At 33.6% G+C, this 18,742-nt stretch overlaps 1 protein-coding gene across 17 annotated transcripts in view; it reads right to left on the bottom strand.

Moving 5' to 3' along the window:
- Positions 1–3,867: 3,867 nt before the first annotated feature.
- The window catches only part of LOC106872160 (E3 ubiquitin-protein ligase HECW2), a 105,148-nt gene continuing 90,273 nt past the window's right edge, over positions 3,868–18,742 (bottom strand). For all 17 annotated transcript variants that reach the window (XM_089351101.1, XM_089351097.1, XM_089351100.1 and 14 more), the window contains 7 exons: positions 18,132–18,230; positions 16,888–17,020; positions 15,046–15,192; positions 9,117–9,231; positions 6,187–6,272; positions 5,099–5,211; positions 3,868–4,242 (listed from right to left, as the gene is read on the bottom strand). In XM_089351101.1, coding sequence (XP_089207227.1) covers positions 4,131–4,242; positions 5,099–5,211; positions 6,187–6,272; positions 9,117–9,231; positions 15,046–15,192; positions 16,888–17,020; positions 18,132–18,230 — 805 coding nt within the window. In that variant the 3' untranslated portion in view covers positions 3,868–4,130. The remainder of the gene's footprint in view (positions 4,243–5,098; positions 5,212–6,186; positions 6,273–9,116; positions 9,232–15,045; positions 15,193–16,887; positions 17,021–18,131; positions 18,231–18,742) is intronic.

The raw sequence follows: 18,742 nt of genomic DNA on the forward strand, positions 1-18,742 counted from the left end.
TCACTAAGCTAAGGATAAAGCAATGGAGAAAAAAAAAAAGCTTTCATCCATTTAAGGGCCATTTGTATGATTATAAAATTAACCCTAACCCTTTAGCATTCAAACTGGCTAAACTGAAGCCACTATTAAAGACTAAACCATATCATACCCAGCCTTGTTAACATGTTACCTTTGGTACCAAACTACTTTTCTCCAATTAATTATAATTTCTATATAAATACACCAGCGTATTTAACATTATTAGTATCATGAATGCTAAAGGGATAATAAACCACTACTGAAAGTTATAAAACAATGAAGTGGGGGAAGTGTGTGTTTATGTGTAATGTGTTTGTGATATATATTTTAGAATCTGACATAACACCCTGCCCCCTAAAAAATTCTAACAGATCACAGCATATCTGGATATGTGAAAGCACACTTTGTATTTGCTGCAAATAATTCTCATATTATGTATGGATATGTTTATGTGTGTGTGCGTGTGTGCATATATATATATATATATATATCTGAATTTATCCCTTAAAATGGGAATGGGCATGTATAAAAAAGAAAAGTAATGTTTTGTATATTCAAGTGCTGTTGTGTATGATTTGTTTTATAAAACAAAGTATATAAGCCAAGCTCTCTCTCTTTCTTTCTCTCTATTAATTAAAATTTTCTGATTATACATTCCAATGAGATATAAATTAATCTGTTGTGATTGTCCACTAATTAAGATAAGAACAACTTGCAAATTAGGAAAAAAACAGCAAAGAGTTTCTGAAAGCCATTGCCTTTGTGTATTGTTTTACTTTTTTTCTTTCTTTTTTTTGGGAGGTGGGGTGGGGTTTCTCTTGTGGTGATGTGTTTGTTTTTGCACAGACCATTACAACAACCTTCGAAATAGTACATCAGAAATGACTTTGAAATCAATGAAACATCATCACAAAATGTTCCTATGGCTTCTCCCTGGCAGTAACTGAAGAAACAGACTTTCGGCAGTAACAATAAACATATTCATAACAATAATTTAAGTATCTTTTAAAGCAAACTGAAGATAATTGCAGTAGTGTTGTAAGGGGGGGTTTAAAATGGAATATAAACATTGTAGGTTCCATTCAAATCACAGCCACACACTACATTGGAATGAAATACCATTTTTTTCTCTAAAGCAGCAACAAATGCTATGATGTGTTCACTTCATGTTATCAGCAACATACTTTATAAAACTGTTTTTTGAAAGGCTCATATACAAGTAGTTTCACTTGAAGGCATAGGCTTCATGCGAACACACCTGAAGTTAATGAGCAATCACTAATAAAGCCAATATCAATAGGAAAAATTAACTGATAAAAGATATGTACATGTGTATGTGTGCATACACAAACACACATTTGTAACTCACACACACATACACTTGTGTGTGTGTGTGTGTGTGTGTGTGTGTATATATATATATATATATATATATATATATATATATATATATATATATATATCCATTATACACACAGACACACGTATACATGATATATATATATAAAATTTATAGTTATATATCAGAAAATAAGCAGGGAGATAATTGAGTAAAAAATAAACCTAGCAAATTGTTATGATATAGTGTATGTGTTTGTTTGTGTGGAGTAATATAAATAAAACTTTGTATCTCTAATGAATATATAAGCAACTGATACAACCAGTTTCACCAATTTATACCCATGTTCCAGTGATAGATTAATGTATATCATATTTATATATATATATATATATATATATAAAATATCAACACAATAGGGAACCTCTGTTACTCTCCTCTCACACTGATTTTGTTGAGTATTCGAGAGTGGAGGGACCAACCTTTCAAGATAGAGCCGGAGATAGGGAGTGGGGGCAAGGCAATGAAATGCCGGAAGATCGTACCTGACGTTTAGATTAGGAAGCACTGTAAACACTGACTGTCCCTTAATGAGAGAATTTTGATTGCTGACATGGCAAGACAATAAAAATAGGAAAAAAAAAAATAAATAAAGAGTAATGGAATATTCTTTCCTGTTGTGACCTTCCAATTCCTTAAAAACAAAAAAGAAGGAGGGTGGGTGATTTGCTAACAATTTTTTTTTCCAAGATGAAGTGAGTCAGCAGAGAAGTAAAACTGGAATTTTGTAAATAAATAGGCCTAATTTATTTTAATATATTTAACATATCAATTTGGAAAATTGGAACAAAACTGACTAAAATGATGCAAGATTTTGTTTCTCTTGTTTGTTAAAGGAATCAGTCCTAACATTATTTTTCACTGGTTAGTATAAAGAGTCTATAACATAACAGGTACATATATTATTATGTAATCTATAACTGTAATTGGTAATCAGATAAGATACCTACTGGCCAGCCTATCATCATTGCATTTACTTTTTCCAATTTGAATAATTAATTTGATATTTTAATTTTTTTAATCCTGACAGAGAAAAAGAAGGCCTATCATGACGAATACAAGAAAAGAAAAAATACTCAAAACAAAATTATATATGCAATATGTGTGAGCATGTGTATAGTATATATATATATATATATATATATATATATATACACACACACACACACACACACACACACACACACACACAAGTACTAATCACATACATGTTTTCTGTTTGTCTTTATATCTGTTCTTTCCATGCTAGCACGGGTTAGACAAATATGTTAAGGAGGCATTTGTTTTACAGCTGGAAACCTTTCCTGACACTAACCCTTACTTCTTTCCGAGTGAGGAATCTCTTAATCCACAGTTTCAAAGCTGAGGGAATACTGACTGGAGAAGAGTCAACAGGTACACTGCACAAATGTCATGACTTTCATATAAGTGAACTGGTGATGTAAATAAACACATACATAAGCACATGTTTATTTATGTATATAAATATGTGTGTATGTACATATAATTTATATGTATGACCGCATATGCATATATTTATATATAAACACACTAATATATACATGTGTGCATATATATATATATATATATATATATGACTGTGTGTTTTGGTATAAAAGGATGTATGTTAAATCAAGTATCTTCACAGTCCAGTGATATTTCTCTTTTCTGAAACACACTTAAAAAGACAACTGACTGGTAGACAGAAAGATAGACAGATATGGGGAGGGAAGAAAAAAAAGAAAGAGAGAGGGAGAGAGATTTGTCTTCTCTGTTAACTGAGCCCAAAGCTACGATCATTACACAGCAAATTTGATAATTTTTTCTCTTCATGTTTTACCATCACAGGTTACTGACCTCCCACTTATGTGACAATGCAAGGGGATGGGGTGGGGCACCAGAGAAATTCTTAGTGTGGAAGAAATGCTTCTAGACAGCAGCAATGTCAAAGACAGTAGAAGTATTTCTGTTAAGCCAGTGTAGGATAAGGCTGCTTGCTATGCAATGCTTTTTCTCACATACTTCTTTTATCAATGTAGGCAACTAGCAAAATATCTGTCTCCAACATCCATCTCATATCACAGAAATATGCTACAGTGCATCAAAGTAAATTCATGCGATGCACGTTGGATTACAAGAAACCTTAGTTTGATTTGTACTTCAAACCAATTGGGAATATATATATATATATATATATATATATATATATATATATATATATATATATATATATATATAATACATATATGTTTAGTATGTTATTTATGCACATATCAATAAATCTAGTTAAACTACTATACTACATAGTTTCAAGGCAACAATGTAGTTAAATTTTGTCAGTTTCCTTTCACATATATATATATATATATATATATATATATATATATATATATATATATAATGTATAGTGTGTGTGTGTGTGTGTGTTTTTATGTGCAGGTGAGTGAGTGTATGATGTACATGTGTTGTGTGAGAGAATTCCTGCAAAATAGCAGTGGCATTTGGCCAGAGACATGGCTAGCAGGCAATTGCAGATAGTTTCACTGTTATAGCAAGACATATGGACAACTGGTGTTGATACATAGAGCTGCTGTATTGCTGCTGCCTTAAACAGATAACTAGGTATTGCTACTGCAATCAGACTCCTCCTCTTCCTCCTCACCGTCATCATCATTATCAAACGTCATCATCAAATGACTCAAGATAAGTTGCTTTACTCCATGCCATAGGTACTTGTTTCCTCCACTGCAGTCACTAATTTCTCAAACAACATTTCTTGACAAGTGTATGGAGGCAGGTCTAAGCGGTTAAAGCAAGTGTGTGCTCTGAAAAAAAGTGATCAAAATAGAAGACATTAACTCTGTGAATGAAACCACCAAATAATTTACAACAACAGAAACTTTCGATAGCAAAACTTCCTCAAACAACTTGCTTATTAATTTTCTCTCATATTTCTACAGTTCTAATATATTATTTTCAGTTTTCATCTTTGATCAATAATCATTAATTTGTAAAACACAATAAGTGTCATTGTCAAGAAGCTTAGATGTTCCCAAAAAGTGAATTCCAGCAGGCATGATCAATTATCCATAGAAGTAGACATATTTTTCAATTTTATCCCAGTGATTTGTATCAGTTGTCCAATGTACATAAAGTGATGTTCTTTACACCTTTTGCTATAATTAGGCTTCCATAGCAACAACTGGTGTATTACTTCATCACTGTTTCTTCAACAGTAACCAATAAAACTAAAATCTTTCTTGTTGCTTACATACTGAGAATATTCAGTTGCAGAATACTTATTCCAACAGCTGAATAAATGTTCATCTTGCAATCTGTAGGAAGTAGGAATGGAGCATGGTTTTATTAGCCATACTAAATGGAACATAATGTTAGGATGCCTTGTTCAGGAACACAACAGAATGGATGCAGTGGCAAGGTTAGCACTTATATGACCATATGGTGAGTAGTTCACTCCAACTTTTCACAAAAGCATCAAGCATTACCAACTACTCTAATATCAGGCAACTAACTTTGAGTAGATATTTAATATTTGATTGATGTTAAGTAGATATCTTGTATTTAATAGATATTTCTTAATAATGAATAGATATCGATAATAACAATTATAAGGAAAAGCTAAGTGGTAATAAAGATAGTGTACAATAATGTAGCACATACCTTGGAAGGCTGGTAATACGTCCCCACTTTTCAATACAAAACTTCCGTGGTCCATTACTTCCACGTAGGGCAGCAAACCCTTCATATGGAATGCTGGAGGTTCCAGTTACAAACTTGAAAGAAAAGAAGAAAACAGTAATGGTGTAAAGTTATGTTAATGCAGGAGGTATCGTTCTACTGCTTCACATCCTAATAACAAAAAAAAAAAAAAAAAAAAAAAAAGACAAGGTAGGCCACTGCAACTAATCCACCCCACTACCATTACACCATCATATGTCTGCTATCCATACCAGCAACAGTTGAGGTCATCACTGTCTGATCTGAGTCATTTCTTATTTGGAGTTAATGACATCCTAGACAAGTCGAGGGACTCATACATTCCATTTCTAGTATGGTTTCTATGACTAGATGCCCTTCTAAATGCTAATCACTTTGCAGAGTGTTCTGGGTGCATCTTATCATGGCAGCAGAAGTTTGGAATTTTGGAGAAAATTGCTTTGTAGCTGGATACTGCTTTCTGTTATTGTTTACTCAACTGTGAAAGGTGAGCAGAATCAGTTTGTCAGGCAAACAGAATGAGGCCTATCCAAAAGGCATAACACATATATTTGTTCCAAGGTTTCCAGCTACTGACCATGTGACCAAGTGTTGAACATCTGAACCTCATTGTTATATATCATAGCATCAAATATCACACTGTAAATTGGTTCCAATGAATCGATGGACTGATGTAATTCTAAAAAGGTAAAAAAAAAATAACTTCAGAAGAGATATATGGAAGTCTGTTTTTCTGGAGTATTACCGATGAGAAAGTCACTTCATAGGCACCCAAAGTGCAAGAACTAGTTACCAAATCTCAGTCAAATCATATCATATCACCATACAGAAAAGGATATATTTGATAGTCTTAGATACCCTCGGGAAGATAGTCATGACTTTATTAATAAGTCTGCTGGATTAGGGCTAACCTGGAGTAAACAAGTGACATATGATTACAGATCTATTTGGACCTGTATCATGAGAATAAGTGATTTTTAAAAATTTTTGCTGAAAAATGGAATTAAATAACAACAATGATAAATACTTACCTGTAAAAGGCGTAACCTTCTTTCATTATCAAATTTTTCAATTGCTGCCCAAAACCACTGAATAACAAGATGTTGGTCATGGTAACCTAGAAAATGAAATGCATCTATAGAGAACTATATTTAACAATATGGTTTATTACAATAATCTATATAATAATCTGCTTGTTTATTTGCCTATTATACATTAGTTAGGTGGAGTGAGAGTGAGAGAGAGAGGGACGAAAAAGTAGAGAAAAGTGATCAATATTAATACACTTAGGCCAAATAGTCATGTGGTCAGCTGCAGGTAGAGGTGAAGAATGAGAGAAAAAGAGGGAGAGAGAAGTGTTAACGATGTGCGATGAGGTGGGAAAGGAATATTTATTATGCATTTAAAACGTTAGCTGAAAAAGAAAGGTAGATAGAGAGAGATGGACAAGGGAGGCAATTATATTGAGAAGATGTTTCTCATTGTGTGTGATGGTATCACAATCATCAGCATACAAGATGTTGCTTATGTATGTGATTAGAATCAAGTTTGGAGTTCAATACCTTACCTATCATATGGTGAAGTATACAAATTCCCTCATGGCAGTCTTTGAAAGTGATTGCAAAACAACTTTTGTGAAATATATAGCAAACAGAGGAGGAGAAATTATATCACTTTTTTTTACAATAACACTAACTGAAAAATGAGTCACAGCATTTGCCACATTTGATCCCATCATGAATGGACATGATAATAATCATAAATTTATTAGGACAATGAGCTTTTCCGAGTATTGGCAATAGTGCATAATGAGTCACTGAATCAAAAGTATTAGTGAAGTCAATGGCGCAGTGAGGCAGCTCAATGCATTTTTCTTTTAGTTCAGGAGCTGAAAATATCAGATCATTGGTTCCTGACCAGCATGAAAACCTGACTGAGACTTGAAGATGAATGTATCCATTTATTTTTGATCAATATTTTCCATACAACATGGAGGAAGGAAAGCCCTCAAGAATTCCTGTATACATCTTTACCACCTGTTCCTTATTTATCAACTAAGCTCCAGTATTCCATTTCTCACTTATCTAAGCACTTCTGTTGGAGCCTTTTCATTTTTAACTTTGTAGAAAGCAACTCTTACTTCAAAGTAGGTGGATTATGAAGAATGTGTTTTATAAGAATTTTTCAAAGTAGGTGGATTATGAAGAATGTGTTTTATAAGAATTTGCTGTAAGAGATCTAAAAAGGACCTGTTAATACTTGATGAGTACTTTAACACATCACTAAAATACTTAATTATTTGGAGCTTTTTTGATAAGGGTTTTGCCATTCTTATCTCTAATGGACTACAGGAAACTTAGTGAGGATCTTAAACTTGAGTCAAAAAGGAATAATGTTTTTAATATTCTTCATGTCATATATTTTCTGAAGATTACTAGCACTATAAATCCACCACCATTTTTCATGCTTCCAACTTCCATCTGAATCTTTGACAAGATATTTTATATTGCATCAATAAATATCTGTTTATTTGTAAAGAAAAAAATTGTATATACCTATTATTATTATTATCAAATAAGTTATTGCTTTTACACTTTGTAATTCCCTAGAACGTTTTATGAAATATGGTAATACTTGTTTTTAAATACATCCCATTTAATAGTATCTTCTAACACAAAAATTTGCCCTAATTTTTGCCTGATAGATTTTCCCTGAACATCAACCCTTTTTAAGGGTTAAAAATTATTTCTAATTTTGGACATTTGATTTAGTTTGTACATTATGATCTGTGTTAATCAAATACTGCACATCTTCAGACCTGAATATCTCACATCATTCAAATCTTTCTTTCCCAAGTTGCAAAGGGAATGCCGCCTGGTAGACTTTTACACAAACTGTTGGTAGGAAAGTGCCCCCAAAATAAGAAGACTTGAAGAGTGGTGGGTGGAATGGGGTTCTGTAGAAATTTGTAAGAAAATGCAGAGATGGAGATAGACAACAAAAAGGATAATGGGAGGGAAAGAGAAATACACACATGCTCACATATAGGAACCTGAATGATAAAAACACATGAGAAATGTGAAGTAGTAAGAGAGAGAATCTTCAGCTTTGAATGAAAGAGAGAGTATGTGTGTGTGTGTGTGTGTAGGTGAATATATATATATATATATATATATATATATATATATATATATATATATATATATATATATATATGTATGTATGTATGTATGTATGCATATGTATTCACACACACACTCATTCAAACCAGTGAATTTCCACTGTCATAATTCCAAAATTTTCATTCGTTTGCATCATTCAGGTTCTTGCATGTGTGTGTTTATTTCTTCCCTAAATCCCTCGTTTTCTCTCTCTATCCCTGCATTTTACACACACATACACATTACTAAACAAGTGACAGACAAACCGAATGACATTGTTTTCATTATTTTGACTGGAGATACACACTATATCAGCTGTTCTTACTGCTTGTCACCAGATAGTGTTGACTGCTCAAACTGTTCTCACATTGTCTCACCTCTTACGCACTCTTTGGTGATATTCCCCACTGCCTCTCAACCGCTTATAACCTTTAACCCCACTCTGTTTCCTTCTATCATTGTGGCCATAGCAACAAATATTATAACAAACAACGGCCTACACTGTAGTGGATTGATACCCCCACCACCACTCTCATCACTCAGCAGCTATATTACATACATGCTCTATCTTATTTCAGCCTTCTTCCCGTAGTTATACTAGAGCACTGCCCATATATGCAGATACATTTTTTCTCATTCATTTTATCATACTAATGTGGATAAGATGTTCGTTATTTTTAGCAAATTTGGTGATATCACTGTACACTGTATTTCAGCTACATAACTGGTGGAATGGAACACATCAAATAACAATGACAACAACAAAACATTAACAAATATTAACAAGTGTCAACTCCTACCTGAACGATATTCAGTGTTTTTCCTCCAGTCATTAATATCAATTTCTACTGTTCCAGCAATTACAAGTTCCAGTTCCCGGGCATCAAAAGCAGAAACTAAACGATGGTCAATCACCTGTACAGAAGAAATAAACAGCCTTTTAGGAAATAATATTTTAACAGTGACGCAAAGTGAAAGAGGCTTGAAGTGTATGAGGACCGTGGACAGAATCCACATTAGCACATAACTGTTATTTATCCAGCACACACCCACACAAACAATTAGCAAATAACAAAAATTCATGTTTGTAGTGTATTAAAATCAGTTTCTATGAGATATTGATAAGGCAAATATTGATACCCATTTCATCAATCCAGGACTGATGAAAGGCAAAGCTGACTCCTGAGTGAGAGATTACTTTTAATTCAGAATGTACAACAATATAATTAAATCCCACAAAGTATTTAGTCCTCTAGTTTCTTATTTTACAGCATACATTAGCTAACAAGACATCTTTATTTGAGAGACACTGCATATCAATACAGTACTACATATGTATAGACATATCACTTATGGAGAAGGCACATGACTGCTTGCCCAGGTCTAACTAATAAACAGGTTCCACTCCTAGTTTACAAATACAGTAATCCCTCAACTATCACGGGTGTTGGGTTTCAAAATCCTGCCATGATAGTTGAAAATCCGTGAAGTAGAAACAATACTGCATATATATTTTTTTATTATTTGCATATATTTACTTTATTATAAATACAAAACAACACCAGCTTTCGCCTATGGTACACTACATATTTTCTTTTAATATATTTTGATTAATGTGTTATACAGTACTGTACTGTATGTCTTAATTTAATAATTTTTAGGCATGAAAATGCTTATTTTACCACAGAAGTAATTACAATCTAAAACAATATAAATACCTATTGGCCACAGAAATCCATGATATACTGAGGAGTCCACAATATAAATTTACATATATTAGCCAGAAGAATCCACAATGTAATGAGGTTGTGATAGGTGAACTGCGATATGCAAGTGATTACTGTATATGATTATATGATCACACACACAAGTATTGGTAGGATGAAAAGCAAAATGAAGCCAAGCTAAACTTTAAACTCAGAACATAAAGGACATAGCATAACTGAATTCAAGAGGGAACTTAGCCTTGAATTTAAAAGTTTTGTAAAAATAACTATCAAGTCATCCCATAAGTTCTGTCTGAATTTTGAATAAAGAAAACAAGTGATCAAATGTTATATTTAATGAAAATTTAATCATCAATGTACTTTCCCTGATTATCTAAGACTTCCTTCCATCTATTTACAAGCTTTTTAATCCCATCAATGTAAAACTCTTTTGGTTTTAAAGCGAAGAACTCTGAAATGTCAGTTTCGACCTCCTCCTGGCTTGCGAAAGTTATGTCCCCCAAATGATTCTGCAAACTACGAAACAAATGGTAGTCTGAAGGAGCAAGGTCAGGAGAATAAGGTGGATGAGGATTTTTTTTCCAACCAAGCTCTTCAATCTGTGATGTGATCTTTGCAGTGTGGGGTTGCGCGTTGTCTTGATCAAACATCACTCCTTTACGATTCACTAAAGCGTGTCTTTTTTTTCTTCAAAGTTTGGTTCAAACATTCTAATTGCTGACAGTAGACTTGAGCATTGATTGTTTCATTAGGTGGGAACAATTCAAAGTGAATTACTCCTTTGCAATCCCACCAGATAGAGAGAAGAACCTTTTTCCCATGAAGTCCCCTTCTCGGTTGTGGTTGAGCTTTTTCCCTTTTACCAAGCCAGTTTACGACGTTTAACATTTCGATAGAAGATCCATTTTTCATCACAAGTCTATCCAAAAAGGGTGAAATGAGTTCGTTAGAATGGAGAGAAGAGCAGATGTCAACTCGGGATTTGCGGTTGCTTTTGGACAATTCATGAAGCACCTATTCTCCAAGTTTAGAAACCTTTCCAAGTTGTTGAAGATGATGATGAACTGTTGTATGGTTTAAACTAAGCTTTACTGCCAATTCTTCAATTGATAATGCAGGATTTTCTTCAAGTAATGCCTCAAGGAGACTATCATCAAACTCAACTGGACGTCCTGTTCGATCTTCATCTTCAAGACTGAAATCTCCACTTCTGAATTTTGCAAACCATCTTCTGCAAGTTCTTTCATTCAAGCATTCTTTCCCATAAAGTGAGTGTATGTTTCGAGTCGCTTCAGCTGCAGAGTTTCCTTTTATGTATTCATAAAGCATTATGTGCCTCAAATGCCCTTTGGATACTTCCATGTTAGAAAGGGTTTTAATCAAAGAAATTTTAATTCTATTATTCTGTAAAATAATATTTAATTAGCTTAAATGTACACAAATGTATAAAAATAATTTTAAATTCTATTAGGCATTCTAAAATACTATTAAATTTCATTTAATTTTAAAAAAGGTAAAATTGGATAGAACTTATGGGATGACCTGATATTCAAAGAAAGATTTTTTTAAAGTTATTATCTATTAAAAAAAAATAGAATTCTGGAGAGGCAAACCCCCACAAAGAATTCAGGAGAGATTATCAAGAGTTTATTGTACTAGAAAACAACTACTACTTCTGACAACCAACATTACTTAAAAAAACTCAAGGTATGGCAATGGGAATAAAAGCCATGTTTGCAACACTAGTAATGAGATACCTGGAAGAAACAAGTCTATACTGTCTCTACCCTGTCTAGAATTACTTTTGATCAACATTTTCAATCCTATTTAATAGGGAACAGGAAAAAATTCTTGGATGATTGCTTCATATTTTGGAACAGAATAAAGGATGACCTTGCAAGATCCCTTAAATTAATAAATAATATTCACGAATCGATCTCGTTCATTATGAAAATTGATGAAACTGAACTCCCTCACCCTTTTCTGGACATTTTAAGAATTAAAGAAAATGAGACAGTTAAAACCCATTTCTACAGCAAGGACACACCAATAATTAGATTTTAGATAAAGCAACATGCCCTTCGTTATGGCAATACAATATGCTCAATAGTTACAGAAGCAAATAGAGAAGAGAAGTGACTGGTAGAACAAAATATGTTCAGTTCTATATTTAAGAGATGAGAAATTATGTACATTATTTACATTTGATGGATATTTGTCTTCATCTTGTTTGTTGTTAACACAATGTTTCAGCTGATATACCCTCCAGAAATTTCAAACCTGGGTTCTCATTCCTAAAGTATTTTCCGATATCATTATCATTATTATTATTATTATTCAAGTCACTGCCTGGAATCGAACTCAGAAACTTGGAGTTAGTAGCCTGCGCTCTTAACCACTATGCCATATGCCCGTGGGCATGTTCCTTCAAAAACAGAAATACTCCAAAAAGTTTTTAAAATCTTGCCATAACCATAGCAAAATAAATCCCAATCTCACACTGGGGTGGAAACAAATAGACAAATACAAATATTCTATTTGTAGTCACTCATAATCCTATGAACCACAATCTACATTTGACCAAACAATTCTATATCGATCATCAAATCTCCAACAAATAATATTTTAAAAATCACAAATCATTAACAGCCAAAGACAACCACCAAATTTCAAGAAATTTCAGTTAAAGGTGAGATTCATGCTGAAGAAAGAAATAATGCAGTAACAAACTGTGGAGACTCTTGTAGTGGGGCATGTGAAATAATTGAGCAAGGAACAACCAACATATTCAAGAATGACACTTAATTGAAGATGAATGCAAACATGAATTACAAAACCTAACTAGACATGTGAACATGCACAAGCAGCAAATTAATGATTCTTCTCTTAGAAATGTTCCATGTAGTAAAAATCTAGACATTTATGCAAATAGAATATTCAAAATATTCCCTTTTTATAAAATAAAAGACAAAAACGATCAACAAATGGCAAAAGAAGAATACTTTATAAGAATTCATCCAAAAGTAAACTTGAAATAGTCAACACCATAACTAAAAGCAACTTCCTCTATATGCATTGGCCCAGAACATGTATGTTTAAGAGGTTGAACAACAAAAGCATTTACACACAATGTGAAAACTTCTTTCTCAAAGGTTTGTGACTATTTTCTAAATAATTTTTTTAAATAGTTAATAACTTGTATTTCGTATGTGTATTTCGTGTGCAAGATTCTTGATGTGGATACATGTGTTGAAAGAAATACAATTAAACCTTGGGAGAGGCATTATGCCGGTAATAAACACACGCACTGGTTCAGTCCTTTATCAATTTATATAGTTTTTTGATAAATTATTTCATTGCACTCTTGCAATCTCTTCAGTAACTTGTCTCTCCACTTCCATTTATTTTGAATGTATGATTTGGCGTTGTTTTGAAACTGTTTGGTATGAGCATGTGAGTGTGTGCACGCACTTATGTGTTCGTGCTTATATGTAAGTATGTGCGTCCATATGTGTGTTTGTAACAATTTCGTTTCTATCAGATCAGATAGAGACTTTGAACTTCTTTCTTCCTTCGGTATGAGCATGTGAGTGTGTACAAGCTCGTATGTGTGCACGCACATATGAGCGTGCACACATACGAGCTTGCACACACTCACATGCTCATACCGAACAGTTTCAAAACAATGCCAAATCATACATTCAAAATAAATGGAAGTGGAGAGACAAGTTACTGAAGAGATTGCAAGAGTGCAATGAAATAATTTAACAAAAAACTATATAAATGAATAAAGGACTGAACCAGTGCGTGTCTTTATTACCGGCATAATGCCTCTCCCAAGGTTTAATTGTAATAACTTGTAAATATATATATATATATGTGTGTGTGTGTGTATGTATGTATTTATATATAGATAGATATGAACACACAATTGCTAAAAACGCAACAGACAAGTCTGACATATCAGAAGGTCTGTAACTCCAAATAAGGACTAATTTAGACCATGATGACCCATCCAAACCTTATGAGCACAGAGACCAAACATCACCATCATTGTTTTAAAGTCCACTTTTTCATACTTGCATAAGTCAGAGTTTATTATGGAAAATTTTCAACAGTCAGATGCCTTTGGTGTTGCCAACGCTCACCTGTTTTCAGGCAAGGTAATATTTACCCATGTCCAAACATATTTTCATAGAATAATAGAAATGAATGACACTGCTTATATGATAGCGACAGTCATTTAAAACCATCATGTGATATTAAGACAAGGAAACACAAACATACACACACATATATATTTACTAGCTTAAAAGTCACATTCCGTGCAGACTTTTAGGCTAGCCCCTGTGGAGGGATAATTAGGCCTTTCGCCCAAAACTGAAAAGAGCAATAATAAAACATCTATTGGTATCCTATCATCTCAGACTGTCACAAAGTTTTGGTCAGTTTTCCGACACAGAATATCGCGTTTATTATTATTATAGCAAAGGGAGGTAACTCTTGTAAACCGTTTGAAACCTCGCACGGTTGCCTTACCTGTTAGAAATAGCAGCCCTAATGTTCTTACATCAGATCTCAATGCTGGATGTTCAAGAAGCAAATGAAGGCCAGAGTGTCAATCCTGGGATCATCCTGATCCCAAAAAGGTATGATATGTCTATGTAGAGCAAATGTGGACTGAGATACAGGGGTCCCAGACGGAGAGACAAAATTTCACTTTTATATATATATAAAACACGATAGGCTTTTTTAAAAAAAATTTGTTACCCAAATACCTTCACAATGCTTTGATAGCTCAGGGCTATAATAGCAGATACTTGCCCAAGCTGCTATGCACCCTCAAAACCATGTGGTAAGGAAGCAAACTTCTTAACTATGCAACCATGTTTGAACCTGTATCTATCTATACACAGACACACATGCATAGATATATATTACTGGTACTAACAATTAGTTAATCAAATGTAAAACACCACTAATCACTTGCTAGACAACGTACCTCATAGAAACCCTTAATTAGACATTCCGTTTGCTCTGTTACTCCCCGTTCTAAGCGCCAGTTCACCATTTTTTCTATGTATTCTTTTTTAGTTTTCTCTGTCACTGGTATGTTTTTTCCATTTGGTTTTAACTCTCTTTCAGTAACCTGGAAGAAATGAGTTTGATGAAGAAGGGTTATTTTAGAAAGTATCATATAGCAGAAATATCATTAAAAAAACAAAAAAAAGAAAAAGAAAAAGAAAAAGAAAAAAGAAAAATTCTTTTCCAAATTATATAACAATCTGGTTTTAAAGTTTTGTATACTTTTAGTACTCATTAACTTCAATTACTTTTGAGAATATTACAATAAAAGTTTGAATTCACTGAAAAATATGATTCACAAAAGTAAATAAGAAAAAAATGGCATGTCAACTTAGAATATCAAAGATGATGGACAGTGAAGCACCATCAAGGGATCTAGATCCAGTGACAAGGTATTGTCACAGAAATCTATGTGTCCATATTCTATAGGTCAAAATTAGCTATGTCAAATCAAAAATACTTCAATCTTCTACCCAGAATTTCAGTGCCACTATCAATCAGGTGAAGGCAAACTTGATGGGAACTGTTGTTACTTAAAAGAATTCAATGTTTTATACTATTCATGACAATGATGAGCAACGTTTAAAAAAGTGTCTCCTGTACAGCTCCTCAAAAGATGCAGTTTATTACTTTTATTGTACTTCGATGTCAAACCAATATGACAGGTTTTCCAATGAGGATGTTTTAATGACTGTGTAATAAAGGCTAATGTATATATTATTCTACTACTAGTTTCAGACATTTGACTGCAGTCATGCTGGAGCACCGCCCTGAAGTGAAGGGTTTTAGTTGAACAAATTGACCCCAAGATTTATTTCTTAAGCCTAGTACTTATTCTATTGGTCTCTTTTAATGAATCACTAAGTTACAGGGATGTCAACACACCAAAACCAGTTGTCAAATGGTGATGGGGGGACAAACATAGACACACATATACATACAGTAATCCCTTGACTATAGCAGGTGTTACGTTCCAAAACCTCCCACAGAAGTAATTAAAATCTAAAAAAATATAAAGACCTATCTGCCATAGAAACTCGGATATACTGGGGAGTCTGCGATATAAATTTACATATATCAGACAGAAAAATCCCCGATATGGCGAGGGATTACTGTGTATATATAGTTTATAGATGAGATCAGATATTTGCTGTATAAAGTACACTTAGTAGTGCTCAAAGATTCAAACTTGAGTGGGTATAAAAGCAAATTAGACAGATCAATATATAAAGTATATTAAATACATGAAATACAAAATATGTATATATGTATATGTATTTTGTATTTCATGTATTTAATATACTTTATATATTGATCTGTCTAATTTGCTTATCCCCACATATGCTCATATATATATATATATATATATATATATATATATATATATATATATATATATATATATATATATATATATATATATACACACACACACACACACACACATGATGAGCTTCAGTTTCTATAAACCAAATCCACCCACAAGGCTCTGGTCAGCCTGAGGCTATAGTAGAAGATGCCTACCCAAGGTACCACTCTGCAGGAAAGAGCTGAATTTCAACAGAATATGTATTTTATAAAAATGTCCTTGAAGAGACTGCCTTTTTCTGTTAAAGACAACTGGCTTGATATATTGGTCCAGTTATAAGGCTTAATGTAAAAAATATGAAGATGAATATCTTTACCATTTGTAGTGAGTGTATAGAGGTTACTGTATGTGTAAGATTGATTTGCACCAAGAGATTAACAGACATATTACCTGACCGAAAACTTCTTCATTTACTGAGAATGTCATCACTAAATCATGTTCAGTAATATCTGTATCCTGAATCCACAACAAACTTTGGTGAAATTCTGTATCTAGAGCCTCAACATCTGCTATTGTCCAGGATCTATGATAGAATAGAAAGAGAAAGAATGAGACTAGCTATAGAAATGTGAAAAATGATGCACAATGAAATATTTTTAATGAAATATCCTCTACTTCCTTTCACTCCGTTATAGTTGTTGTTTAGCCCCAGGTCAGCCATGAACAAGCAAATTAATGGTTATAAGTGTAATACTTAAGGTCATTTCACATGTTTGTATATTACAAACTACATGGTCTAATGTATCCTTTATTTAAGACAGTAAAATGAGATTTGAAGGAGATTTGGCTGCTATTTCCAGCAAGTTGTGCAAATATGTAACAGCTTGCTAATGGTGGCCCCTTCTATACCAGGTTCTTGTTCCTGTAATAGATATTCTAGGAACTGTGCAGTTTCAAGTGTTAAGTTTAATTTTTCCCTTCCCATTATCACCCCTTATTAATTCTAAGTGTACAAGCCTCATTATTTTTAATGGTAGATATTAAATACTGCAGTGAAAAGGAGGAGACAAATTATGGAATAGTTAACTTTAAGTGAGTCACTGAGGAACTCGTGCCAGTGACACGTAAAAAGCACTGTTAGGGATTTGGGCCTCATGGAAGCAGTGACATCAAGCCAAGTGAGATCATAGTCATGGCCGATGCCAGTGTCGCGTAATTAAAAGCACCCTTCAATCATTGGGCGATATGCTGTGCTTGTGAAGACCTGCTGAATCGAGTGAAATTGCAGTTGTGGCTGATGCCAGAGCCATCTGGCTGGCACCTATGCCAGTGGAACATAAAAAGCACTGTGTTTAGTCCTGTTTAGTGTTAGGCCAGCCTTGATGGAGCAGACCTATTATTATCAAAAGCAGTTAACTGTGGCTATTCTGTCTTAGAAATCTCTTTGACTACATTGTGTAAAGTATCCTCTTTTTTAAGACAGTAAAATGTGATATGACGGAGATGTGACAGCATTTGTAGCAAGTCAAATGACCACATAGAGACTCTCTGATTAATTGTGGAGGATATGTCTATGATATAGATGTAGACCATAGGGACCCATCCCATATGATCAGTTTGAACAGCAGTAACATATTCATTAAAACTTGAACATCTGTGGTATACATTAATATGATGAATGAAAATGTACTCACTCTCTTAACAAAGCTTTATAGAATGGTCTAGTGAAGAATGCATCCAGTAAGTACTGATGGACGAGAGCTAATCCTAAAACACGTCCTGCGAACCTGAACCTGAAAAAAGAAAGAGACATATTATAAATACAAACAAGTCTGTATTATGTATACACACAATATCATCATCGCCATCATTTTCCATGTTTTTCATGCTTGCATGGATTAGATGGGTTTTCCAGCACAGTATGTCGCCACTTGTTACTGTTCACTTTGTTGTAAGGTTCAGTTTCACCACCTTTCACATGGATTGGTTGGCATATCACCACTCACATGTCAGTCTTCATGTCCGTTCCAGTGCAGTCATCTTTTATACACTGCAGCTGTTATGCCCATTTCCCCCTTGGCTCATTTCTGCTCTGTTGTTTTATGCACGTTGACATTATACACCAAATGAAGCATGCTCATTACACCTCTATCAAACTTTTGCACATCCTCCACATTCAGTACCATGTCTTTCTACCATTCAGACACAACATGACCTTAATTTGGAGAGAGAAAACTGTTATTTCTAAGGAAAGTAATAGATGATACAAGCACAAGAAGTGGCATAGATTTCATTGTAAGTAAAG

This window comes from Octopus bimaculoides, chromosome 4 (assembly GCF_046866305.1).
Source record: "Octopus bimaculoides isolate indiv1 chromosome 4, ASM4686630v1, whole genome shotgun sequence".
Taxonomy (NCBI): Eukaryota; Metazoa; Mollusca; class Cephalopoda; order Octopoda; family Octopodidae; genus Octopus; species Octopus bimaculoides.